We start from the raw sequence: 25,286 nt of genomic DNA on the forward strand, positions 1-25,286 counted from the left end.
GGGGAGGATGGGAGGAACACCAAGCCCTAGGGGAGCCCAGACCTGCCCTCTCTGCCCAAGTCTCTAAACCCAGGCGGGGTGTGGAAGGACTCGGACTCGAAGCTGTGAGCAGCCAGGACGGACTGCTCAGAGCTGGGGCCACGTGCCTGCTCCTGCTGGCATGAGGATGGGAGGCCGCACTCAGACTTTTGCAAGGCTGGGAGCACAGCCCTAGGGCAGCAGTACCCTGGCTTCCTCTGCCCCGAGATCAAAGAGAAACATGGCTTCGGGACTTGGCGGCTTCGCCTGTGGCCTGAGGCAGGCTGGCTTCTCTGTCCCTTGCACCATCCTCAGGGTGGCACAACAGGAGGGTAAGTGAGGATGGTGGTGGGGCCCAGACAGAAGGGAATGGCTCTCCCAACAGCCCCGTGTGAAGACTGAATGCAGGAGGCTCCCAGGGGAAAGGGAGGCACAGGAGCGTGGCCCTACCAGGGACACCCGATTCGATGGGCAGTGACGCCTACAGGGACGACGACCAGAAACACCGGCAGCAAGGAGGAGGGAAGCATGGCAGCATAAAGCCAGAGCCAACGAGATGAAAGGCCGTTTAAAAGGGAAGATGGGGGACCAGCAGTTGGCATAATGGCTATGTCGCTGGGCGCACGCGCCCTATAGCAAAAACCTCTCCAAAAAAAAATTTGTTTTTTTAATTTAAAAAAATAAAGAAGCCTCCCCTTATCACAGGAGAGACTTCTGGGTTGAACAGGCAACTTACAGACAGGGTTGGGGAGAGACCAACCCTAACTCAGGAAGGGCCAGAGATCTCGGAGGCTGGCTGACAGAGGGGACACTGGAGCTGCTGGGATGGGAGGTGGATGGGGCCAGGGTGTGGTCAGAGTGGGGAGGAATGCCCCTCTGAGGTCCCAGTTGGAGGCCTGGAGCCCCAGCAAGAACCAGGAGGCTTTCCTTGTTCCCCAGAACCTACCATGAGGAGGTCCCTGCCCTCGGGCTCCAGGCTGGGCACAATCTCCTCTAGCCCCTTCCTGGTCCACTTGGGGAAGCTGCCCTTATAGTCGGGCAGCTGGGTGACTCCCGGCCAGACAGCCTCACTGGGTGTTCCCAGGGTGCGAAAGATACGGAAGAGCTGGTCAATCTCAGAGTCACCGGGAAACAGGGCTTTGCGAGTCACCTGGAATGAGGAGGAGGTCCATGGCTCTGTCACACGGAATCCAATGCCAGATAAGTGGGTCAGAGCTGGAGAGGGACCTCTGAGATGCTTCTGGGGCTCAGAACTTAGCCTTCTCTGTCCTCTACCCAGGCCCAACACCCTCCAACCCACCACTAGCAGTGTGACAAGCCCGGCCGGCCACCCTAGGGGCCTTTGCCTATGGCCCCGGTGACCACGCTGGTCCCTGTCTCTACCATCTCTGCAAAGATGCAGCCAACGCTCCAGACATCCACAGCTGTCGAATAGAACTTGCTGCCCAGGAGGATCTCGGGGGCGCGGTACCACAGCGTCACCACCTGCGGGACAGGAAAACAGCACCTTTCAGGCACAGACAGCATCGCCTCTGCAGTCCTCTCCCTCGGGCCCCGGAGTACCTCGTGGGTGTAGGTACGCAGGGGCACCCCAAAGGCTCGAGCCAGCCCGAAGTCAGCCAGCTTGATGGCTCCCAAGTCATTGATGAGTAGATTCTGGGGCTTCAGGTCCCGGTGGATGACACGGTGAGAGTGGCAGAAGGTCACCCCCTGCAGTAGCTGGGAGAGGTAGCTCTGCAGGCCGCGAACAGGAGGAGGTGCAGCTGAGCAGGGGGGTTGACGGGCGCGGCGCCACCTCCCCCACCAGCCGTCTGTACCTTGACCAAGTGCAGGGGGAGCTCCGAAGCTGGGGTGGAGTCCATGTACTTCTTCAGGTCCTGGCTGAGAAACTCAAACACCAGGTAGAGCTTCTTCTCACTGTGCACCACGTCCAGCAGCCTGGCAGGGAGACTGTCAGGGCCCGGCCGCCCGGGCCCCAGTACCCTCCCCACCCCACTCACCGGACAATGTTGGGGTGCTTCAGTTCTTTGAGCAGGGAGATCTCCCTGATGGCAGTACTCGGGACTCCCTCCGTCTCCCTGCAGGAAAGGAGGGTCCCACAGCGCACATGGAGGAGGTGCCAGACAGGCACTCCTGGCGGGGGGTGCCCTCTTGTTCCGCACCATGTGGATGGCCTGCCCCTACTGACGGGGACCTGTGCTTCTTGGCACCCACTTGGCACCAATGAGCTCCAGGGAGCAGGCCCAGGACCAGGGCTGGCCTAGAGGTGGGGAGTCGGGGGCTGGGAGTGGCCCCCCAGTATAAAAGTAAAGAAAGGGGGCTCAGTGCCCTGCGGCCGACCCCAGTTCAAATTCTAAAACCTGCTGGGTGCATGTGGGTACAGGCTCCAAATCCTGGAAGAACCGGGATACAGAGAAGGGACTGCAGTGTGACCAGACCCCACTGGGGGCGCTCTCTCCGGCTCTCTGTCTCTCTCTTTGGCTGGCAGATTAAAAACAAAGTATAAAAGGAGTTGAGCATAATCTGAGGTGGGGGAGTAGGGGCAGAGCCCCTAGGTCATGTGCTGCCCGCGGGGGGCTCTCAGGGCCACCCCAGCACTCACAGATCCAGCCTGATCTTCTTGAGGGCCACAAGCCGCCCAGTCTCCTTGTTCTTGGCCTTATACACCACCCCGTAGGTGCCCTCTCCGATCTTCTCCACCTTCTGGAAGACCTCCATGTCCGTCGAGCTGCCCAGGAAACAGGCGCCGGGCATTCCCGCCCCCTCCAGCCCCTGCATAACACCCGGCCCAGCTCCATCGGGAGCCCAGCCCCTACCCCTGCAGCCCATCCTGCCCGGGAGCCTGGTGGGGGGCCAAGGGCTGCCCCTCGCCCAGCCCAGCCAGGACCCCCAGGCTTCCTGCCCACCGCCCCCCAGCAGGAGCCTGCTGCACCGATGCCCAACTACAGAGTACAGGAGGGCCCAAACTTCTGCCAAATCCCCGCCTCAGCCCAGCCAGGCCCAGGATCTGGGGGGCACAAGGCTGACCAGAAAGGTCACCTAGGGACTGGGGACAGCTCAGGGCAGAGGGCGGGGAGGGGGGTGGGCAGGAAGGGCTTCTGAAACCACAGTCCTGCTCTAGGCCGCACCCTCGGGGCCCCGGGGCTAGGCCCGGCCTGCTTGCGACCCTGGGCCTCCTCTGAGGGCAGAGTCTCTGTGGGGCGGCTGCCCTGCATCCTGGACCTCCCCACCCATGACCCTTGGTCCCCACCCCCATACCCTGGGCCCCCAGCGCCCTCCCTCAGGCCCTCTGCCCAGAATTCACCAGAAACCGGGAGTGGGCTGCAGCCTCCTGCGGGCCGGCTGTGTCTGCTCCAGACCCCCCCTCCTGGCCCCTGCCGGCGCTGCACCACGTGCACACATCATGAGGTCACGGCCTCTGCGGCCTTTATTCTCGAAGACCTTCTGGAACCCTCCGCGGCCCACCCCAGGCACAGCTGTGGGGGGTCTCTTTGCAGTCTCTTTGACACCCACTCTCTGGGCTCTCCTTTCTGGGACAATCCCAAACTAGGGACAGGGCTGGCCTAACCCCACCCGGCTGCAGAGGAAGGCTGCCCCTACACCTCGGCAGCAGCTCTGACAGCTCCAGGGGTCGGCAGCAGCTCTGGCAGCTCTGGGGGCCGCCACCTCCTAAGAGCCGCCGTCCCGTCCCTGCTGGTACCGCCTCTGCTCCTGGATGGCCTGCTCCAGCAAGGGCAGATTCATCCCTTCCACACAGGTCAGCACCCGGGCCTTCACCACCGACGTGCCATCTGAAAGACAGAGCCGAGGTGCAGCAGGTGACTCCCGCTGTCCCCTCGGCTTCTCGGTCCTGAGCTCTGAGAGCACCGGACGCTGGTGCGTGCCCACCAGGGCCTGGGCAGGCCGAGTCCGAGTTTGGGGCAGACTTAGATGCCACTTCCAGGAAGGCGAGCCCTCCACCTCCTCCTTTGCCACCTGGATTCCTCCACCCTTCCTGTCAGCCCCGAGTGCCCAGGACTGAGGCGGGGCCCCGGTCACCATCCTAGCTTTCCGTTTGTACTGAAGAAAGCCCCCTCCACCCCTGGCACCTGGGACCCGCGCCACTGGCAAACGGGCAGTGAACCCCCTTAGTAAACCTAAGGGAGTCAGTCCTTCCGGGGACAAGGCATGCCCCAAAGGACGGGGAGCTCTGGGGCTTCCAGAAGAGGCAGCAGTGACCTGATGCGTGACAGAAAGGGTTGTCAATGTTTGGGAATATCTGGAGTTGGCCCTAATGAAAGTTTTCTAAATGCGGCTTAATGTTTCTTTCTTTTCTTCCTGACAGTGGGAGATAGAGAAATAGGCACCTCCAACCAGGCCTCATGGTCCCACGGCCCCTGCCCGGCCGCCCCAGCTTCCAGCCAGTCACGATCACAGGCCCGCCCAGAACCTCACCCAGGCCTCCCACGGGGCTCCACGGTCGCCGGTGCCACTGTGGCCGGGTCCCTAAGACAAGTTTTAAGAAATCGCCATCACTCAAGTTTGCTCTCTGGGCACGGGCGAAAACCTCCGAGGTTCCGGGACAATATCCTGTCTTTTCTTGATGCTATTGTTTTTGTCACAGGGCCCACGAGCTCGCCAGAGAGGCTGAGAGGGAAGTGAGAAGTCACCCCAGGAAGGATAGCTACAATCCCTTCTCCTACATTCTCCTCCTGAGATCTGGGGTACACACGCACCCAGCGTGATTTTCAAGCCACCAGGTCTGGGACTTGAACGACGGTCAACCATGTGAGAGTCCAGCACCTTAACTACCACGCCACCTGCTGGCCCCAAATGATACCGTTTTGAGGTGGCGGCTCTCTGGTGAGATAGTCACCTACTCTGCCTCCTAGCCTCGGCCATCTACCAGCCAGGGGCAGAATCCCGACCTGTGGACTGTGCAGGCCCCACAGTCTTGGAAGATAAGCCTGCCTGAAAGATGAGGCTGCCTGTGCGCTGGCAGCTTCTGTTGGCCCTGGAGTGGCCCAGCAGGGGTGTGTCTCCTAGGAGGGGAGAGGGCAGCATCAGGACCTGTGGGTTAACTTATTTCTTCTATGAGAAAGAGACAAGAGAGAGAGAGAGACAGAGGCAGGCATGCCAGCAGGGGCTCCACGCTGAGATGCATCCCATCTCAGCCGAGCCAGATCGCAGACATGTCTGGCCTTGCGTTCTCAGGGAGACTCCAGGACTCGAACCCAGGACCTTTCCCACGTGGGCCCAGTGGTGTTACCACTGTGCTGCCCCCTGGCCCAGGGTAGACTGCTGACTCTCATCACTCGGCCTCTTCAGAGTAGCAGGGCATCGGACTGATCAGACAGACTGCTCTTTGGCTTGATGGTCACCTGGCACCGAGAGGCCTGGGCTGCCTGTGACATGTCATGTAGCCCCGAAGCTTTCATAGAGCAGCTGCAGGTGTCCAGGACAACCCGGGAGAACTAGCTCTCGTTTGTAGCTGGAGCTGCTGAGAATCTAATAGGATCCATGGCAGTTCTGCTTTAAGCTTCCTCAGGTATTAGGGCTTACTTGGGTGCCTAGGGCCTTTTCACAGAACTGTCCTTATGCATCCTGCCAACTCTTTCCTTCTCGAAGCCTGGGGAAATCGTCCCCTCTTGATTTATACTGTGGAATAAAATGAGTCATTAAATGTGGCCATGAGTTTTAGACATGTGCTGATCGGTGCCAGCAGGTGGCTTGGTGGCTAAGGCGCTAGATTCCCCCATGGCCAAACAGGGCTCAAGTCCTGCACCTGGCGGCTTGGAAATCACGCCGGCACATGTGTGTGCCCAAAATCTTGAGAGGAGAATGGAGGAGAAGGGATTATGGCATGGTCATCCCATTAGGGGTGACTTCTTACTTTCCCCCTCTCTGGCAAGAGCACACACCCTCTGGTAAAAACCTAAAAACCTAAAAAAAAAAAAAGAAAGAAAGAAAAGAAGAGAAGTGCGATGATCACAAGTGCTCCCAGGAAGGAGGCTGGAGGGAGGGAGCTGATGACCCCTGCCCGCACAGCTAAGTCCAGGGGCGGGACTGCTGCTGTGGCCCCAGTTCTGGCCGGATGTGAGAGGTAAGGGGGTGTGCTGGGAGGGACAGGAGGGTAGGGGGCCAGGAGCTCCACCTGGTGGCTGAATGCCTGAAACCGATGTGGAGCTGGGAGGGGGTCAGCCAGATTTCCAGGCAGTGTGGAGGTCCCCAGTGAGATGAGAGACCCCATTACCGTGTTCCGAATCCACAGAGCTTCGTGCCCCCTGCATGCCACAGTCAGTGTGACCAAGTGGTGAGGCTGGGCCCGGCAGGCAGAGGTGGTAAGAGGCGAGTTGACAGCTTTTGCCAGGAGTGGCTGAAAGGACAGTGAGGCCAGGCTGGAAAACAGAAGGTGGGAGAAAACCTGGGAGCCTGAGGTCCCGGCCATGGGTGCAGGAGGGGTGAGGCACAAGGCTGCAGAGTGAGGGAGAGGCAGGACGATCCCAGCAGACCGAGCGGTTTCGGGCCCAGAGGCAAGGCGGGCCTGGGAAGCCAAGCCCAAGGTGTGGCGGCAGGTGTGAGGCAGAAGTGGGCCGGAGGTGCCTGGTGGTGGAACTGGTTGGCCCTGGGGAGGCTAAGTGGAGTACAGAGGCAAGGCTGAGTGGCCAACAGGGTCTGGCCCCAGCTCAGTGACCACAGAGTGTGGCTTGGGGGGCAGACGGGCTCCAGGAGGAGGAGCGGCTGGCCTGGGAAGGGTGAGGCTTCTGTCCAGTCCGGCAGAGCACCAGAGCGTGAAGACGCTCACAGAGGGAGGCCCAAGGCGCAGAGGTCTGGGTGCAGGAAACGGGTCACGGGGAAGCCGAGCAGGAGGCATGGGACACGTGGTGACAGTTCAGGCAGCCGCTTGCTATGGTTAAGGGACCTGCAGATGAGCTGCTATCTCGGGGCCTTGAGCAGAGCTGGGGAATGCTGTACCTGGCACCTCCGTCCTAGGACAGGAAGTCCTGAACCCTCGGAGGCACCAGCAGAAGGTATCACATCCCAGGAGTTCATCACACACTGGCATCTCAGCTTTCCAGTCTGCCTGGCCAGCTCTCAATGCAAAAATTTCAGGACTGGTCTCATAGCCTAATGGTTAAGGGAGCCTGATCCCACATGACCGATGGCAGTTAGAATCCCGACCCATGGCTTGAAAATATGCATGTGGTGGGGAGGGGCAGCAGGTGGCGTGGTGGTTAAAGGTGCTGGAATCCCACATGGCCTACCACAGTTCAAGTCCCGGACCTGGTGGCTTGCTCGCTCTCTCCAGCAGCTTGCTCTCTCTCTCTGTCACTCTCTGGTCAAAATTTAAAAATAATGATAATAAATAATTCTTTCAAAATTTAAAAAAAATGATAAAAAAAAATTTTTAAAAAAAAAAAAAAAAAAAAAGAAGAAGAAGAGAAAGAAAAACATACCAGTGCATGTGGGTGGGTGTTCAAAATCCTGACAGGCAGAGACAGAAAGGGGGGTGTGCCATTGGGTGGTGCTTTCTCCTTCCCCCACCTCTGTCTGTTTCTCCCTGGCAAGCTCATGCACCTTCTGGCAATTCATTAAAAAATATTTTCAGAAGGGAACCAGCAGTTAGCGTAATGGCTATGTCGCTGGACTCCCATGTAGTCAACCGCGGTTCGCATCCTGGACCTGGTGGTTTAAAACTCACGCTGGGTGCATGTGCATGCATGCCCAAGATCCCGAGAGGAGAATGGAGGAGAAGGGATTGCGGCGTGACCATCCCCCCTGGGGGGGTGATTTCTCACTTTCTGTCTCTCTGTCTCTCTCTGTCTGTCTGGCGAGCGCATGCGCCCTATAGCGAAAACCTCTCCAAAATATATATATATTATTTCAGAAAAGTGACTTTAGGTGGCCTTTGTCCATCCTCAGAACTGCCAACCTGGCTCCTGGGGCAGGATCCATGTCTGATTGACCCTTGTGCTTCCACAGGACTTAGGACCTAGCCAGGGAGGGTCAAAGGTGCCCTGCTGCCTCCACTGCCCGGGCCAGAGTCCAGGCGGCCAGGCCCCGCCCAGCCCCGCGCTGCGCCTTCGGCCCCGCTGTCTCCTTTAACCCCTGGGCCGGCTGTGAGTAAGCAATGAGCACAGATAACAGAAAATCAAGGGCGGGCACTGGACCCCACATGGCTGACTATGCGGGTCAAGTCCCAGGCCCAGTGGCTTGAAAAATACACTGGGTACATGTGTGTGCGCCCAAAATTCCAAGAGGAGAATGGAGGAAAAGGGACTGCACCATGGTCACCGCCCAAGGGTGCTCACTTTCTCTCCCCTTCTCTCTTTCTCTGTCTCTCTCCAGTGAATGCATACATCCGATTGCCAAAGGGGGGAAAAAACTTTTAAAAAGTTTTTTTAATTAAAAAAAAAAAGTTATAAGAAAAAAACCCCAAACAACAGGTTGCTGTGCAAATCAGAAGCAGTGGTGAGTGAGCCCGCACCTGGTACGAAGGCCGCCTCAAGTCTTGATTCAGGTTCAGGCTCAATTCTTTCTCATTCTTCATGAAACACCAGAGGTGGTGCTGGCTGCGTTCTTCCCAGGTGCCAGGATGGGAGCATGTGATGCTTCCTGGGCCCCCTTTCTGTAACGTCTGGATTGATGGAGCAGGCCTGGGAGTCTGGCCTGATTCTCCATTCCAGCACTTACCCAATGACAGCAGTCGGCCGGGACTGCAGCCGCATTGACTATTTCACCAGGGTTTTGAAAGTGGCGACTTTCAAATGTAATAATTTCTTCCTTTTTTAAAAAACAAAGGAGGTGTGTGGGCTTGCCAGAAATAGGCAGAGAGCCCCCTCCCCCCCATAGTGAATGGCCACGCTACAACCCCTTCTCCTCCATCTCTCCCTCCTCTCAGGATTTTGGGCACACACGTACGTGCTCAGTATGTTTTTCAAGCCTCTGGGTCCAGAACTTGAACCACAGCCACCTTAACTACCACACTACAGGCTAGCCTGAATTGTTTTTTTTTTTTTTTTTTTTTTTGCTATAGTATGTGTACACTAGCAAGACAGAGAGAGAGAGAGAGAAGCAAGAAGGGAATGGCCATGCTGCAATCCCTTCTCCTCCATTCTCCTCTTGGGATCTTGGGGTCTTAGGCACACATGCACATGTGCCTAATGTGAGTTTTAAGCCTCCAAGTCTGGACTTCAACTGCCGACTATGTGAGTGTCCAGTGACATAACCATTATACCATCTTCTGGTCTCCAGACTAGTCTTGCATTAATCTCTGTGATTCTTCCCTAAAGAACTTGCCCTCATTAATTATTCAGTTTCTCTAAAATATGGCCCATAGAAAGAAGCAGAATAAACTCGAGGGAAAGGGGCATGGAATTTATGCAACCAGCAGAGGGTAATCAGCAAGTCCAGTCTCCTACACATCTCAAAGGACAGATGACCCAAGTTCTGCAGAAACCAATGGCATGAAGAAAAGGAAGACACGGGACTAGCAGATAGCATGGTGGTTATGTCTCTGGACTTCCGCGTGGCTGACTACGTTCAAGTCCCAGACCTAGTGACTCAAGAATCACACCAGGTGTGTGTACCTGTGTCCCCAATATCCCGAGAGGAGAATGGAAGGGATTGCAGCATGGCCACCCCTCCCGGGGGTGCTTTCTCACACACACACACACACACACACAAAAAAAAAAAAGAAAGAAAGAAAGAAAGAAAGAAAGAAAGAAAGAAAGAAAGAAAGAAAGAAAGAGAAAAGGAAGACATGGGTCAGCAGTGGCGTGGTGGTTAAGGTGCTGGATCCCACAGGGCCGACTCCACAGTTCGAGTCCCAGACCCAGTGGCTTGAAGGACACACTGGGTGTCTGTGTGCAATACCCCCAAAAAAATTCCAAGAGGAAAAGAAAAGGGATTGCAGTGTGGCTATCTGCCTAGGGGGTGTTTTCTCACTTTCTCTCCCTCTGTTTCTCTCTGGAGAGCACATGCACCCTACAGCAAGCTGGGGGAGAAAAAAGAGCTACTTGTTGAGTAATGGCTCTGTGGTAAAGTCGGAAACGCACATTGAGGCTCTCTGGGTAAAATGCGATAATGACTAGATCTGCGTTAAAATTCACGTGGTCTTTGGGCCAGCTCTGTGGTTAGGTAGGCAGATCCCACACGGCTGACTATGCAGATCCAGGCCTGCTGGCTCGAGAAACGCGCTGGGCATATCTGCATCCATGCCCAAAATCTTGAAAGGGAGGAGAGATACAGGAGAAGGAATTGTGGTGTGACCATGTCCCATGCGGGTGCTTTTCCCTCTCCCTCTTTCTCTCTCTCTGGTGAGCGCATGTGCCCTCTAGCAGAAAAAAATAATATAAGAGGCCTTCAGAAATTTCCTGGAAAATGAGTATTATAAAGAAACTATGCATAGATTTCAAATGTTTGCACCTAAATAATTGCATATTTTGGGACCAGCAGATGCCATAGCGGTTACATCACTGGGCTCCCACGTGGTTGACCGTGGTTCAAGTCCTGGACCCGATGGCTTGAAACTCATGCCAGGTACATCTGCGCTTGCCCAAGATCCGAGAAGGAGAACAGAGGGGAAGGTACAGTGTGGTCATCCCCCGAGGGGTGATTTCTCACTTTCCTTTTCACTGTCTCTGTCTCTCTGGCAAGTGCACATGCCCTAAGGCAAAAAACCTCGGTGGGGAGGGAGAAAAAAAATAATTGCGTACTTTTAATTCCATTTTTTCCACAACGAGTCGCCTCATATGCCAGCAGAATAAAACACAGGCAACTGCGTGCCCCAAACAGCAGAATGTGGGCCACCGTGGTATCTGAGCGACGGCACACGCACGTTTATGCTACCCATCCATCCTGGTGTGTTCGGGTGAGATACTGCGTTTTAAACACAGCTTGAGTTATACTTGAAAGGTTTCTCTATTTTCCCTTCCTTCCCACAGATAATTCCAAACGTCTGCTCCGGGCCCTGCCCCCGTCCTGGTATTTGCAATTGGGCCTTAACGGGCTGGGACACCGGCCAGGGGTTCCTAAGAGCTCCCAGCATCCAGAGTGGGGCGGGGGGGGCCGGAGAGTGTGTCAGTGCTGGGCTACATGGAAGTGGAAATCTAGGCAGCGGCCCTCTATTCGTCCCGCTCTCCCTCCCCATCCTGCTCCCACATCAATTACAAGGGCAAGAGCACTTGAGTGCAGAGGCTTAGGCCTGAATAAAGTGAACCCTTTTTTATTTTTTAAATTTCGTATGGGGCACACAGACTCACTCTAGACACACAGAGAGAGACAGGGAGAGAGGGAAAGTGAGAACGCACCCCAGGAGAAATGGTCTCCAGCCATGTACACTGTACACACAACCCACGTGTTTCTCAAGCTGCCAGGTCCGGGACTCAAACCATGCAGTCAGCCATGTGGGATCCAGCTACCTTAACCATCACACCACTGGCTGGCCCAAGATGAACTCTTATTAAATCAAATGTAATTGAGACCAGCAGTTGGCGTAATGGCTATGTTGCTGGACTCCCATGTAGTTGACCACAGTTTGAGTCCCGGACCTGGTGACTTAAACTCATGTCGGGCGCATGTGCGTGTGTGCCCAAGATCCCGAGAGGAGAATGGAGGAGAAGTGATTGTGGGGTGGCCATCCCCCTAGGGGGTGAGTTTTTGCTTTCTCTCTGTTTCTGTCTTTCTGGTGAGTGCACGCACCCTATAGCAAAAACCTCTCCAAAAAAGAAGAAAAATCAAATGTAATTAAAGGAAGCACTATTTAATGACTTTTTGGGACAGTGCATTTTTTAAATTGCCAGAGTCCTCATGAGCTAGCTAGAGAGAGAGAGACGGAAAGGAAGAATGCACTCCAGCGGGCATGGTCATGCCACAATCCTTTCTCTTCCGTCTCTTCATCCTATTGTCATTTTAGGCATAAGCATGTGTGCTTGGCATGTTTTTCAAGCCATTGGAGCTGGCATTCCAACAGTGTGGCCAGCCAGGTGGGCTCTGACTCCCGTAACCACCAGGCCACAGGGCCAGCCTGTAAACTGCCTAATTGTGGACATTTTTCTTCTCAATGGATATAGATTTACAACACCACTCTTCGTGGCTGCATCATGCGCCACTGACAAATTTCTTTTTTCATTTTTTTCTTTATTTATGATAGAGCGTGGTCATGCACATGTGAGAATGAAACCGACAGAGAAGGGGGAGGAGAGAGAGAGATGAGCACCCTCCACTCTGGCCATGCACCACAGTGCCATCCCTCAGTGCCAGTTCTCAGGCCTGGAGGATCCTGGGTGCTCACATGCCCAGTGTGTCTCAGGATGACTGGGCTGGGGGTTCAAACCATGGATGCCAATGGAATCCAGTTTCTCTCTCTTTTATAATTATTTTATTTAACTTTATTTATTTATTTTAATTTGACCACAGAAGAACAGAGTGAGAAAAAGCAAAAGATGGAAAGTGAGAAAGCACGCTGCCAGAACCGAGACTCGAACTGTGGCCGGCCATGTGAGAGTCCAGTGCCCTTAACCACCGTGCCACCTGCCAGCCCCAGGATCTGGTTTATCTTAAGCAGTGCATTACCACTGCATAATGGGGTCAATCCTCTATATTTTCTTTACCCGATGAATGTACAAGTATAAGACCGAAAAATGGAAACAATGCAAATGTCCAATAATTGGGTAAATCAGGACGGACATCTAGCCTCTAACTAAGACATCTAAAAACACTTTAACAGACATGGGGATGGGGCCAGCAGGTGGTGTGGTGGTTAAGGGTGCTGGAGTCCACATGTTTGACTGTGGTCTGAGTCCTGGACATGGCGACTTGAGTTCTCACTTTGCCTTTCTCTCTCTCTGTTCCATCAAATTAAAATAATAATAAAAAAATGGAATTAAATCAATTTTTTAAAATAAAAATAAATTAAAAAGACATGGGGACACGCTCAGAATGTGAAGTCGGAATAACTAGCTAGGCACACGGTTTGGGAGACCAGCTTGGGAAAGGAAGTGGCAGGCAGTGCGGGTTAGTGGCCTGACTGCTCTGGGTGGGACCACAGGGAACTCTTTCTGTTGTATCTTTTTTCCTGTTTGGTTTTTCCTTCCTGTTTCTTTACACTCTAAATTCTCTACAATGAGCACGTATTACTTTGATGACAGGATGGAGGAAGTAAAACCTTAAAGAAGAAAGGAGAGCACACACAAACACCAAGGTGACACACACAAACACCAGGGTCAAAGATAAGCCCTATAGCAGCAGAGAGCAGCCACTGGCTGGGGGGCGCATGCATCGCCCCACCCAGCGGCTTGGCCCCACCCAGAGGGGCAGGCAAAGAACACCTTCAACTTTTTTTTAAGTTGGTTTTTTTGGAGAGGTTTTTGCTATAAGGAGCATACGCTTGCCAGAAAGAGAGAGATAGACAGAAAGCGAGAAATCACCCCCAGGGGGGATGGCCACGCCGCAATCCCTTCTCCTCCATTCTCCTCTCGGGATCTTAGGCATGCACGCACATGCACCTGGCATGAATTTAAGCCACCAGGTCCGGGACTCAAACTATGGTCAACTACATGGCAGTCTAGTGACGTAGCCATTACGCCATCTGCTGGTCCCCAGTTTTTCTTTCTTTCTTTCTTGCTATAAGGCGCACATGCTTGCCATAGAGAGGAAATGAGAAATCACCCTCCAGGGTAATGTCCATGATGCAATCCCTTCTCCTTCACTCTTCTTTCAGGATTTTGGGCACACATGCCCAAGTGCCCAGCATATTTTCCAAGCTTCTGGGTCCAAGACTTGAACTGCACACTCAGCCAGGCAGGACCCAGTGCCTTAACTAACATGCCACTGGCTGGCCCAGAACACCTTTAACTCTTGATGCCTGAATATTCTGCAGGCTGGTTTCAGTTCTTCGCTTGCGTTTTATTCCTCTTACTCTGGGCTTCTGATACAGCAGCACGATCCCCTCTGACCTTGGTTTCCTCACTACGAAATGGCAACAGGTCAGCCCGTGGTGTGGCGGTGAAGGAGGCTGGTTCTCCTACGGCAGACTGAGCAGATCGAGTCCCAGATCCAAAGGCCTGAAAAACAGGCCAGACAAGTATGCGTGCATGCCCCGAGTCCCCACGGGAGGGAGAAATGGAGGAGAAGGCATTGAGGCATGATCATCCCCTGTGAGGGTCCTTTCTCACTTTCTCTCTGTCCCTCTCTCTGGTTAGCATACACTTCACCCTCTGGTAAAATTTTTTTTAAAAGTGAGAGAAAGAAAATTAAAATAGCAACAAAAAGGCTCTGATCGAGGGCTGGTGGGCAGATTTAAAAGGATGTAAGCTAACCACCTCGCATTTGGCAGGCCTGTTGCAGGCCCTTGGGGTTTGGCGGTTTCTCTCTCCTCTGTTGCTTCCCTCTGGAAACCACCTTGCATTGTCCCCTCTCCGAAGTGGCCTATGGGGCAGATACACTCAGTCCAATCACATTTCCCTAGAGTCCTTGAACTTCTGGGCTGACCTGGGAGGGATGTCAGCCCCACTGAGGCACCTTGCTGGGCCCAAGCCAGGACCATTCCCAATTCCTAGTTAGGTCAACCTAAAGACGACCCAACTTAGCACCAGGAGGAGGGGGCACCTGGGGCCACAGCTTACCCTTCTGTTGGTCCAGCTCCCCAAGGACAACGTACAGAGCGCCCACCTGGGCCTGGAATGGCTCCACTAACTTGGTGCACACGAGAACCTGGTGCTGCTCAGACCCGTGCTGGACTGTCAGAGTCGCTCTGGAGTGGACTGTGTCGTAGAGGGACAACCTGGAGGGCGAGAAAGCAAATCATCTCCTTTTTCTGGAGAGGTTTTTGCTATAGGGCATATGCACTCTCCAGAAAGACAGAGAGACAGAGACAGAAAGCTAGAAATCACCCCCCGGGAGGATGGCCACGCCACAATCCCTTCTCCTCCATTCTCCTCTCGGGATCTTGGGCACGCACGCACACGTACCCGGCGTGAGTATAAACCACCGGGTCTGGGACTCGAACCGCGGTCAACTACATGGGAGGCCAGTGACATAGCCATTACGCCATCTGCTGGTCCCTGTGCAATCATCTCCACTAAGTGATAACACAGATCGACATGTTGGCATGGAGTTCAGGCTGCTAGACAGCTAAGGAAACGAGGGGTACAATATAGAAATGCAATGGCTCTCATCTGGGTTCAAGTATCCCCACATGCGTGTCCAGAGGTGTTTCCAAGGTGGTCCCCAATGACTCTCATCTCTCAGCATTCACTTCTTTCTGCAGTCCCCACCACGCTAAACAGGCTGCGACCAGCAGGACATGCAGGAATGACTGAGTGACTTCGGAAGCAATGACACAAAAGAAAGTGTGGCTTTGTCTTGCTCCTTCTATTGGGTCATTTGTTCTGGGAGAAACTGCCATGTTTTGAGGACCCTCAAACAGCCCTGTGGAGAAATCCACACTCAGCTAAGAACTGAGTCTTGCAGGACCAGCAGTTGGCGTAATGGCTATGTCGCTGGACTCCCATGTAGTCAACCAAGGTTCAAGTCCTGGACCTGGTGGCTTAAATTCACGCCAGGTGTGTGCCCAAGACCCCAAGAGGAAAATGGAGGAGAACGGATTGCGACGTGGCCATACCCCCTTGCGGGTGATTTCTCGCTTCCTGTCTCTCTCTCTCTGTATTTCTGGCAAGTGCATACGCCCTATAGCAAAAATCTCTCTCAAAAAAAAAAGAACTGAGTCTTGGGCCCGCATATGGAGTGGAGGTTAAGGCACTGGATCCTATGTGGCCAGCTTTGCAGTTTGAGTCCCAGACCCAGTGGCTTGAAAATCACGCTGGGTGTGTGTGCGTGAATGCCCAAAATCCAGAGAGGAGAATGGAGAAGAAAAGACTGTGGTGTAGCTATCCTCTGTGGGAGGGGGGTTCCCCACCCCGCTTCCCTGCCCCTCGATGTCTGTCTCTCTCTGGTAAGTGTACACACACTATAGCAAACTGAGAAAAGAAAAAAAGAACTAAGTCCTCTTGCCGATAGCCAGCCCTAAATTGCCAAACGCAGGAAGAAGTTGCCCTGGAAGCATTTCCTCCCATTCGAGTTAAGGCGCAAGATGACAGTGACCCAAGCCAGCAACCTGACTACAAGCTCATGGGAGAGCCTAACCAGAGCACTCTGGCTAGGACATTCCCAAATTCCTGCCCTGCAGTCTCTCTGAGATAATAAACATCTGTTGTCATTTTCAAGTCAGGAGTGATTCGTTACAAGCAATACATAACCACGACAGTATGTATGTATGCACACATAATGGGTGTGTAACACCCACACACATATACATACACATATGCACATGCAAACACATAAAAAGTATGGAATAGTAGTCACAAAGGTTAACAGTGGTTGTCAGGACATTAGGATTATAGATGATTTTTGTTTGCTTTCTTTTTTGAGAGAGAGATTTTTGCTATAGGGCACATGCACTCACCAGAGAGAGACAGAGAGATATAAAGCGAGAAATCACCCCCCAGGGGGTATGGTCACGCCGCAATCCCTTCTCCTCCATTCTCCTCTCAGGATTTTGGGCACACACGCACCCGGTATGAGTTTTAAGCCACCAGGTCCAGGACTCAAAACGTGACTGACTACATGGGACTCCAGCGAAAAAACCATTATGCCATCTGTTGGTCCCTTTATTTGCTTTCTTTACATCTTTATGAGTTGTTTACTTTTTTTTTTGGAGAGGTTTTTTTTTTTTTTTTCGCTATAGGGCGTGTGTGCTCGACAGACAGACAGACAGAGACAGAGAAACAGAAAGCGAGAAATCACCCCCCAGGGGGTATGGTCACGCCGCAATCCCTTCTCCTCCATTCTCCTCTCGGGATCTTGGGCACGCACACACATGCGCCCGGTGTGAGTTTTAAGCCACCGGGTCTGGGACGCGAACCGCGGTCGACTACGTGGGAGTCCAGCGACATAGCCATTACACTAACTGCTGGTCCCCCTGGGTTGTTTACATTTTTTACAATGAGTATTTTTTTTAGCATTTTTTCATAATTTAATGACAATAGAACTACTTCTGTTTTTTTTTTATTATAATGAAATGGTTTTAGATTATTTTTAATAATCATTTGCTCTAAGCATCTCTCCCATCATGTGAAAAAACAGACATTCTCAGCTCAGTCATGGGACTGCAGGTGGTAGGATGCTGCTGAGTGAGGTCAGGGCCTCATGGGAGACCCAGGTTCGGGTCCCCAACCAATCACACAGGCCGGGCACGGTGGAGAGTGCCTGTCGTCCTGGGTTCTGGGTGGCCAGGGCACAGACCTTGTGAGAAATCTCTCTCCCTCTCCCTCCTCCTCCCACTCTTACCCTCAAATGAGTGCTCTCTCTCTCATAAAACAACAATTCTCACCTGCCAAATGTTCTCAGCGTGCCCCCATCAGGAACGTGGCCAGCGCTGACCTCCCAGGGAAAGTAATAGACGCCGGGTCTGGGCAGCATCACTGGCCTCTGCTACCCAGCGGCTGGGCTGACTTCGGAGGACCCTTGACAAACCAAGCAAAGCGCAGGACGGAGGTGAGCAGCTGCTTTGCTCTGCAGTGCCGTGTGGCCCAGCTCCAGCAGTGGTGTCTTAGAATTTAAAAAAAAAGAGGTTATGCGTTCACATCTTTAAAATGAAACCATATTAAAAAGCACTGTCCCCACCTCCATCTCTATGCAGCCCCAGCCCCGTTAGCAGGAGACTTTAAAGTGACAGAGTAGGACACAGGTTCTGCTTTCTGGACTATATGACGCCTGTCACCACGACTCACCTCTGACTTTCAGTATGAAAGCAGTCATAGAAGTCAGCAGGTGGTTAAAGACCTGGACTCCCACATGGCTGACTGCAGTTCAGGTCCTAGACCTGGCAGCTTTAGGACCACGCTGGGCACATGTGCATGTGTGCCCAAAATCCCAAGAGGAGAATAAAGGAGAAGGGACCACAGTGTGGCCATCCCCTGTGGGGGGTGACTTCTCACTTTTCTTCTGTATCTCTGTCTGGCAAGTACATGTGCCCTATGGCAAAAACAATCGAAAAACCAGCCATAGATAACACAGAAGGGACTGGACCCAGTGTAACCTATTCCAAGAGAACTTGTTTATTTTTTTGCAAAAATATACAGTGAACAGGATCAGCAGATAGAGTAATGGTTATGTTGTTGGACTCTCACGCAGTCGACCACAGTTCATGTCTTGGACCCAGCGGCTTAAACTCACAACAGGTACATGTGCATGTGTGCCCAAAATCTCAAGGGGAGGGAACCAGCAGTTAGCGTAATGGCTATGTTGCTGGACTCCCATGTAGTCAACCGCAGTTCGCGTCTTGGACCCGGTGGCTTAAAACTCACGCCGGGCGCGTGTGCGTGCGTGCCCAAGATCCCAAGAGGAGAATGGAGAAGGGATTGTGGCGTGACCATACCCCCTGGGGGGTGATTTCTCGCTTTCTGTCTCTATGTCTCTCTCTGTCTGTCTGGCGAGCACACGTGCCCTATGGCAAAAATCTCTCTCTCAAAAAAAAAAAAGAAAAAAAATCTCAAGGGGAGAATGGAAGAGAAGGGATTGCAGTGTGGCCATTCCCGCTGGGGCATGGTTTCTTGCTTTCTGTCTCTTCAGCAAGTGTATGTGCCCTATAGCAAAAATCTCTCTCTCTAAGACAAAAAAAAGAAAAAGAAAAAGAAAAAGGAAACCACATCCGGAGCACTGAGCAGACACCTGCCGAGAAGCAGAGTCCCAGCTGCTTAGAAGGTGGTTTCTGGGGCCAGATGGTGCAGTGGTAAAACAGGACATTCTACGAGGCACGCCCACATGGGAAGGTCCTGGGTTCTCACCTGGAGGCCTCCCAAGTACACCAGGCACGCACGTGCCCAAGACCCAGGGCTGGCTGGGGTTGGGCATGAATCGCAGTGTGAAGACTGCTAGGGTGCTCTCTCTCAAGGAAGAAATGAATAAACAAACAGATTCCACTGCTCTGTTTGAGAGGCCTGACATGTTTAATAAAATGAAACAGTATAAACATACTAGCTAAATCTCCTACACATGTGTTCTAAGACCCCCAGAAGATACCAAAGCCCTGGATAGTACCAAACCCTACGCTGGGTTTCTTCCCATACACACAGACCTGTGATGTTCTAGCCTGGCTTGTGGTTGATAACACAAAAATCCTAAAATTCCTGAACCTGGCTGATTGATAAAAATAGAACTTTATTCAGCTATTTGGAGGGTCCAGGGGCCCTCTCTGGTGGGGATCTGGGGTCTACATCACACATGGTAGAAGGTAGGAGAGCGTGGTCTGGGTCATAGGAACAAAGATAAATGGTGCAGGGGCTGGCAGGTGGCGTGGTGGTTAAAGGCTCTGGACTCCATATGGCCGACTGCGGCTCGAGTTCTGGACCTGGTGGCTTGCTTTCTCACTTTTTCTCTCTCTCGTTCTCTCTTGCTTGCTCTCTGTCCCTCTCTGATCAAATTAAAATAAAGTTAAATAAAATGATTTTTTTTAATAAAATGATTTTTTGAAAAAATATTGAAATAATAAAAAAAAACAACAGTAGCTGGCAGGTGGCATGGTGGTTAAGGGCACTGGACTCCCACATGGCTGACTGTTCGAGTCCCTGACCTGGCAGTTTGCTGTCTCACTCCCCCTGCCACCGTCCTTCTCTGGCCAAATTAAAATAAATAAATAAATAAATAAAGTTAAATAAAATAATTATTACAAATAAAAGATAAATGGGACCAGCAGCTGGTATAATGGCTAAGTCACTGGACTCCCATGTAGTCGACCACGGTTCGAGTCCTGGACCCTGTTGCTTAACCCACGCCAGGCGTGTGTGCGTACGTGCCCAAGATCCTGAGAGGAGAATGGAGGAGAAGGGGTTGCAGCATGACCATTCCCTGGGGGTAATTTCTTGCTTTCTGTCTCTCTGTCTTTCTGGAGAGTGCATGTGCCCTATAGCAAAAACCTCTCAAAAAAAAAGAGGCAGGGCCAGCAGTTAGTGTAAGGGCTATGTCGCTGGACTCCCATGTAGTCGAGCACGGTTCGTGTCCCAGAACCGGTGGCTTAAGACTCAGGCCGGGCGCATATGCATGCGTGCCCAAGATCCCAAGACGAGAACAGAGGAGAAGGGATTGTGGCGTGGCCATCCCCCCTGGAGGGTGATTCATCTCACTTTCTGTCTCTCTGTCTCTGTCTGGCAAGTGCACGCGCCCTATAGCAAAAAAAAAATCTCTCCAAAATAAATAAATAAATAAATAAAGATAAATGGGGTAATAATTAAATGACCCTAAAGTTCCTGTGGAAACCTGATGACACAGCGTTAGTCCAGAAGTTCAGGATAATCTAGACCAGCACAATTGATTTTCTGACCCTCTTATGACAAGGTCACCAGGAGGCATTGCAGGTACATGTACTATAGTCCTTCCAGGGCAGCAAGCCAAGAACAGGTCTGGCTGGGGGGGGCGGGCGGGCCAAGGCCCAGCTGCCTCCTGTCCTCTACATGCAGATGTCATGGATGGCCATGGCACAGGGGCAGAGCCATTTCTGTCACCAGAAATAAGACAGCGCCTAGTCATCCTTAGTAGGATAGAGAAGCAAAATTGAAATAAAGCAAAACAAAAATGACCAAGAAAAAAATATGTAGTGGTTTCTGGCTGGGATCATGGAGAATACTCCTTTCTGTAAATGTGAAATTATTTCAAAATAAAAAGAGGAAACCAAATCTGGTTCTTCTTCAAAGTCTATTTTTTTTTTTTGAGAGGTTTTTGCTATAGGGCACGTGTGCTTGCCAGAAAGAGAGAGAGACAGAGAGACAGAAAGTGAGAAAGTACCCCCCTGGGGGGATGGCCACCCCACAGTCCCTTCTCCTCCATTCTGCTCTCGGGATCTTGGGCACACACACACATGCACCCGGTGTGAGTTTAAGCCACCGGGTCCGGGACTCGAACCGCAGTCGACTACGTGGAGTCCAGCAACATAGCCATTACGACAACTGCTGGTCCCTCTAGGAGTCATTCTTTAAAAAATGTATTTTTAAAAATTTATTCACCTCTTTTATGACTGAGAGACAGAAAGCTAAGCATCCCAACAGGGTCTTCACACCATAATCTGCCCAGCCCTGGCGAGCACGTGTGCACACGTGCACCTGATGTGTACACGGATGGCGCCAGACATGGACCCAGGGTCTTCCCACGTGGCCCAGAGTTGTGAAGCATTGAGTCAAGGAGTCATTCTTTTTTTTAAATTTCTAGTGGACACCTGCACTTGCCAGACGGAGACAGAGAAGGAGAAACGGAGAAACCATCCAACAGGTAATGGTCACAATGCCATCCCTTTGCCTCCATTTCTCAATCCTGTTTGGATTTGGAGCACGCGCACCTGCCCAGCATGTTTGTGTGTGTGTGTATGTATGTGTGTGTGTGTTTAGATACTGACTTTAATTAGTATAATGCCAATTCTTGTTCTAACAGTTTGCCATATTTTGTTCCACTTCCAATCCATTGCAAAACCATGCAAAAGTTGTTGCAGACCTTCACAGGTATTCCTACAGTAAAAGTTTAATAAAATATTAATAAAAATTAAACCACTAGTCTCCAAATATAATAGCTATATCCATTCATGATGACGTATTGAACACAGTTGTTCACTAAGCCCTGGCATGTTTTTAAGACTCCAGGGCTGGGATTCCAACTGCGGTTGGCCACGTGGGATTCAGTTCCATCAACCACTAGGCTATGGGGCTGGTCCAATGAGTCATTCTTGATGCCACCCTTTCTCTCGTGGCCTCATTCGACTCATCCCCAATTCGGGTCTGTCCACGTCACCCACACTCACTGTCCCTGACCAAGCTTTTTCAGCTGGAGAACAGGTCTGCAGTGTCCATCCTTGTCCTTCTGTAGTCCATGCTCTCCATAAGCAGAGCAAAATTTTAAAGCACGAAATATGTCAATATGCCACAGAAAGCTTTTTTGTGAAACTTCAAGTCTAGATCTAATAAAGCCTCTTGGTCTGATAACTTAACAACCAATAGAGAAATGTGTAAAGACACTGTGGAAATGGTAAAACCCAGATGGTGGGAAATTCCACACGAAAAATGACCTTGCTTTTCAACAAATAAATTGAAGAAAAACAAGACATATAGGGGAAACCTATAAATAAAAAGACGTTTTAAATTCATATCAACTGGGCCAGCTGGTGGCACGGTGGTTAAGGTGATTAGGTTCCACATGGCAAACAGCAGTTCAAGTCTCGGACCTGGCAGATTGAAGGACATGCCAGGCATATGTGCGTGCGTGCCCAAAATCACGAAAGGAGACACAGAGAAAGGACTGTGTCATGGCCATTCTCCATTGGAGGGATCCTTTCTCATTTTCTCTCTGTCTCTCTAGTAAACATATACATCCTCTGGCAAACAGAAGAAAATGAGGCTGTACCTCAACCAACTGCAACATGCGGACCTTGTTTGGAATCAGATTTAAACAAACTAACCACAGCTCACTTCCTTTATTGGGGAAGAGTTTTGCTATATGGTGCCTGTGCTTGCTGGAGAGACAGAGAGAGACAGAAAGCAAGCAAGAACTCACCCTTTGAGGGAATGGCCACTCCGCAATCCCTTCTCCTCCATTCTGCTCTCAGGATTTGGTATTTGGGGCATGCACATACACACACCCAGTGTGAGTTTTAAGCCGTCAGGTCCGGGCCTGGAACCATGGTTGACTACATGGGAGTCCAGCGACATAGCCGCTATGCCATCTGCTGGTCCTGCCACTAATCACTCTCATGAAACAACCAGGGAAGTGTGAATACTGGAGGAGCCTGTGATGACTTTGAGGGAGGCTAAGCACGTTACCCCAAAATATGGTACATTGGCTTTGAGAGCATCTCAGAAACATAAAGGATTCTCTGATCTTCTCCTGCCCTTCTCCCCTGAAGCACGCCATGATGCGTCACATGAGAGGTGCTTCCCCATAACCAGAGGAAAGGAACATCCTTTCTCTGAAGACAGAAGCACGGAGAAGAATCTGAACAAACATGTCCTGCTAAGCTCCTCCAGTTTATTACCATTAGCTCAGACTCCCACTGTCCAATCACACTTTCCTCCGACATGGCATCACACCTAACATGAGTCTGCAGAGAAACACAGGTCACCCTGTTTCTTTGAGTCTTCATTTCCAAATGAATGGAGGAAAGAGGATTGGGGTGTGACCATACCTCATTCTGGTGTGCCTTCTCTCTGGTGAGCCCTCTGCCATCATGTAGAACACATTTAAGAAATGGTATGCTTCCTTCTTGTCAATCTGTCTTGTTATAAGAGTTAAGCAACGAACCAGGTGATGGCTTAAGAAATCTTTCCTCTCTTACACCTAGGAATTTTTGTTAATATTTCCAAGTGTGATAATGGCATTGTGCTTATTTTCAAAACAGCTTAAAGCAACATACTAAAATAATTTATGGGGCCAGCAGGTGGTGTAGTGGTTGGGACACTGGACTCCCACATGGCTGACCATGATTCAAGACCTGGGCTCAGCTGGACCCAGTGGCTTGAAAATCATTCTAGCATGTGTGTATGCATTCCCACAATCGCAGGAGATATTAGAGGAATGGCCACCCTCCCTGGGGGATGATTTCTCACTTTCCCTCTCGCTATCTCTGTAACCCTCCAGGGAATGCCCTATGGCAAAAAGCCTTTAGAAAATTATGGATGATGCAATATGGAACTGGTGTAAAATTAATGTCTTAGGGGGAATGAACCATGTTAGAGTTGATAACATTTGAACCTAGATAATGAGTATATATAGGTGTCACTATGTTGTTAAATACAATCTATGAGAAGTGATAGATTTGGATGAACCCCTGCACTGGGCCCAACTGACCAAACCAAAACAGAATGACTCATGCTGAAGTTCTACACCACCAAGGAGAGTCTAGTTTGTTTATCTAACCTTTGGTACAAATCAGGGGAGAGATAACAGCCAGATCTCCAAACAAGCTGATATGATAAGAAAGTTCCCCTCTGCTTTTAACCTTTATAAGGAAAGTAACTTTGAAATGACCAATCCACTTTTCACTCTGTTCCCTTGGCACTTTTCTTTCTTTTTTGAGAGTTTGATTTTACTTAATAGTAGCATTATACTTTTGTGAGTTTCTTTTTTTTTTTTTTGAAGATTTTTAAAAGAATTATTTACTTACTCATTTACTTATTTTCAATGTGCTACAGGGCACATGTGTTCACCAGAGAGACAGAAAGAGACAGTGAGAGAGTGAGAAAGCAAGCCACCAGGTCAAGGATTCGAACCCGGACCTTCACACCACCTGCTGGGCCCACTTTTGTGATTTTTTTTTGGCTGTAGGGTGCTCCTGCGCTAGCTGGAAAGACAGAGAGACAGAAAGTGAGAAATCACCCCCCAGGGGGGATGGCCACGCCCCAACCCCTTCTCCATTCTCCTCTTGGGATCTTGGGCACGCCTGCACACGCATGGCCTAAGTTTAAGCCACCAGGTCCGGGACTCGAACCGCAGTCTACTACATTTAGGTCCAGCAATGTAGCCATTATGCTATCTTCTGGTTCCCTGAGGGTTTTTTTGTTGTTGTTGTTTTTGTTTGTGTTTTTTTTTTTGAGAGATTTTTGCTTTACGGTGCCTGCGCTTGAAAGATAGACGCACAGAGACAGAGACAGACACAGTGGGCATTCCAAAACCACGCCCACCCTATGAGCAAGGAGAAGGCGGCAAGGCCGCACCCAAGCGCCCACAGCCCCGCGCCTCCGTTTTCTTAGAAGACATCTAGAGCCTCTCTCCAAAGCGACCTCTGTTCCAGTCACTTTTTCCCACAATCTCGGAAGCCGGAAATCCCCAACGCCCTTCCCTCACAACTCCGTAAGGCCCACCGCCTCCCCATCCCCAAGCCTTCGAGTCTCCGTTCCCTCTGTTTCCCAAGGCCCTTGACACCCGGAGCCGGAAGCGCCGGGGCGGGCGAGTCCCACAGCGCAGGCGCAGTCCCGCCTCAGCCGCGTTGCCCCGCCCCTCCCGAGTCCTCAGCCAACGTGTTCTGGGCGTCGCCGGGACTCAGATTCCCCGTTTCCGCCTCGCGTGGTCACGTGATGGGGGCGTGCTAGCGAAAGGAGCCTCGCTTTCCCGAAACGCCGCCCCCCGCGGCGATTTCTTACCCTCTTCCTGGAGGTCTTCCACGACGGGCGGCTCGGCGGCCTCTCCTGCCCGGAGCAGGGAGTTGGTCCGGCCCACCGCGCCGAGGCGGTGAAGGAGAAGGGGCGGGCCGCGGC

At 51.7% G+C, this 25,286-nt stretch overlaps 2 protein-coding genes across 14 annotated transcripts in view; both read right to left on the reverse strand.

Moving 5' to 3' along the window:
• The window catches only part of CDK3 (cyclin dependent kinase 3), a 5,263-nt gene extending 1,815 nt beyond the window's left edge, over positions 1 to 3,448 (reverse strand). For 2 of the 11 annotated variants that reach the window (XM_014586764.2, XM_006145781.3), the window contains exons 1-7: positions 3,323 to 3,448; positions 2,621 to 2,746; positions 2,019 to 2,096; positions 1,836 to 1,956; positions 1,582 to 1,752; positions 1,402 to 1,503; positions 965 to 1,168 (exon numbers count right to left, since the gene is read on the reverse strand). In XM_014586764.2, the coding sequence (XP_014442250.1) occupies positions 965 to 1,168; positions 1,402 to 1,503; positions 1,582 to 1,752; positions 1,836 to 1,956; positions 2,019 to 2,096; positions 2,621 to 2,746; positions 3,323 to 3,423 (903 nt within the window). In that variant the 5' untranslated portion in view covers positions 3,424 to 3,448. Of the gene's footprint in view, positions 1 to 671; positions 839 to 964; positions 1,169 to 1,401; positions 1,504 to 1,581; positions 1,753 to 1,835; positions 2,097 to 2,378; positions 2,500 to 2,620; positions 3,283 to 3,322 lie in introns of those variants that run through there. The other 9 variants (XM_006145776.3, XM_006145777.3, XM_014586761.2 and 6 more) reach the window with 8 other exon arrangements.
• Positions 3,423 to 25,251, reverse strand: TEN1 (TEN1 subunit of CST complex). 3 transcript variants are annotated; one of them, XM_006145773.2, is made up of 5 exons: positions 25,173 to 25,251; positions 17,390 to 17,607; positions 14,625 to 14,782; positions 4,453 to 4,503; positions 3,423 to 3,809 (listed from the first exon to the last, which is right to left on the reverse strand). In XM_006145773.2, the coding sequence occupies exons 2-5, from the start codon at positions 17,476 to 17,478 to the stop codon at positions 3,688 to 3,690; spliced, it is 420 nt and encodes a 139-aa protein (XP_006145835.1). In that variant the 5' UTR covers positions 17,479 to 17,607; positions 25,173 to 25,251; the 3' UTR covers positions 3,423 to 3,687. The 3 variants fall into 3 exon arrangements, with proteins under 3 accessions (XP_006145835.1, XP_006145836.1, XP_006145837.1); XM_006145774.2 differs by lacking the exon at positions 4,453 to 4,503; XM_006145775.3 differs by lacking the exons at positions 3,423 to 3,809; positions 4,453 to 4,503 and adding an exon at positions 13,761 to 14,063.
• Between the last annotated feature and the right edge of the window lie 35 nt (positions 25,252 to 25,286).

Source organism: Tupaia chinensis, unplaced genomic scaffold (assembly GCF_000334495.1).
Source record: "Tupaia chinensis unplaced genomic scaffold, TupChi_1.0 Scaffold000159_1, whole genome shotgun sequence".
Taxonomy (NCBI): domain Eukaryota; kingdom Metazoa; phylum Chordata; class Mammalia; order Scandentia; family Tupaiidae; genus Tupaia; species Tupaia belangeri.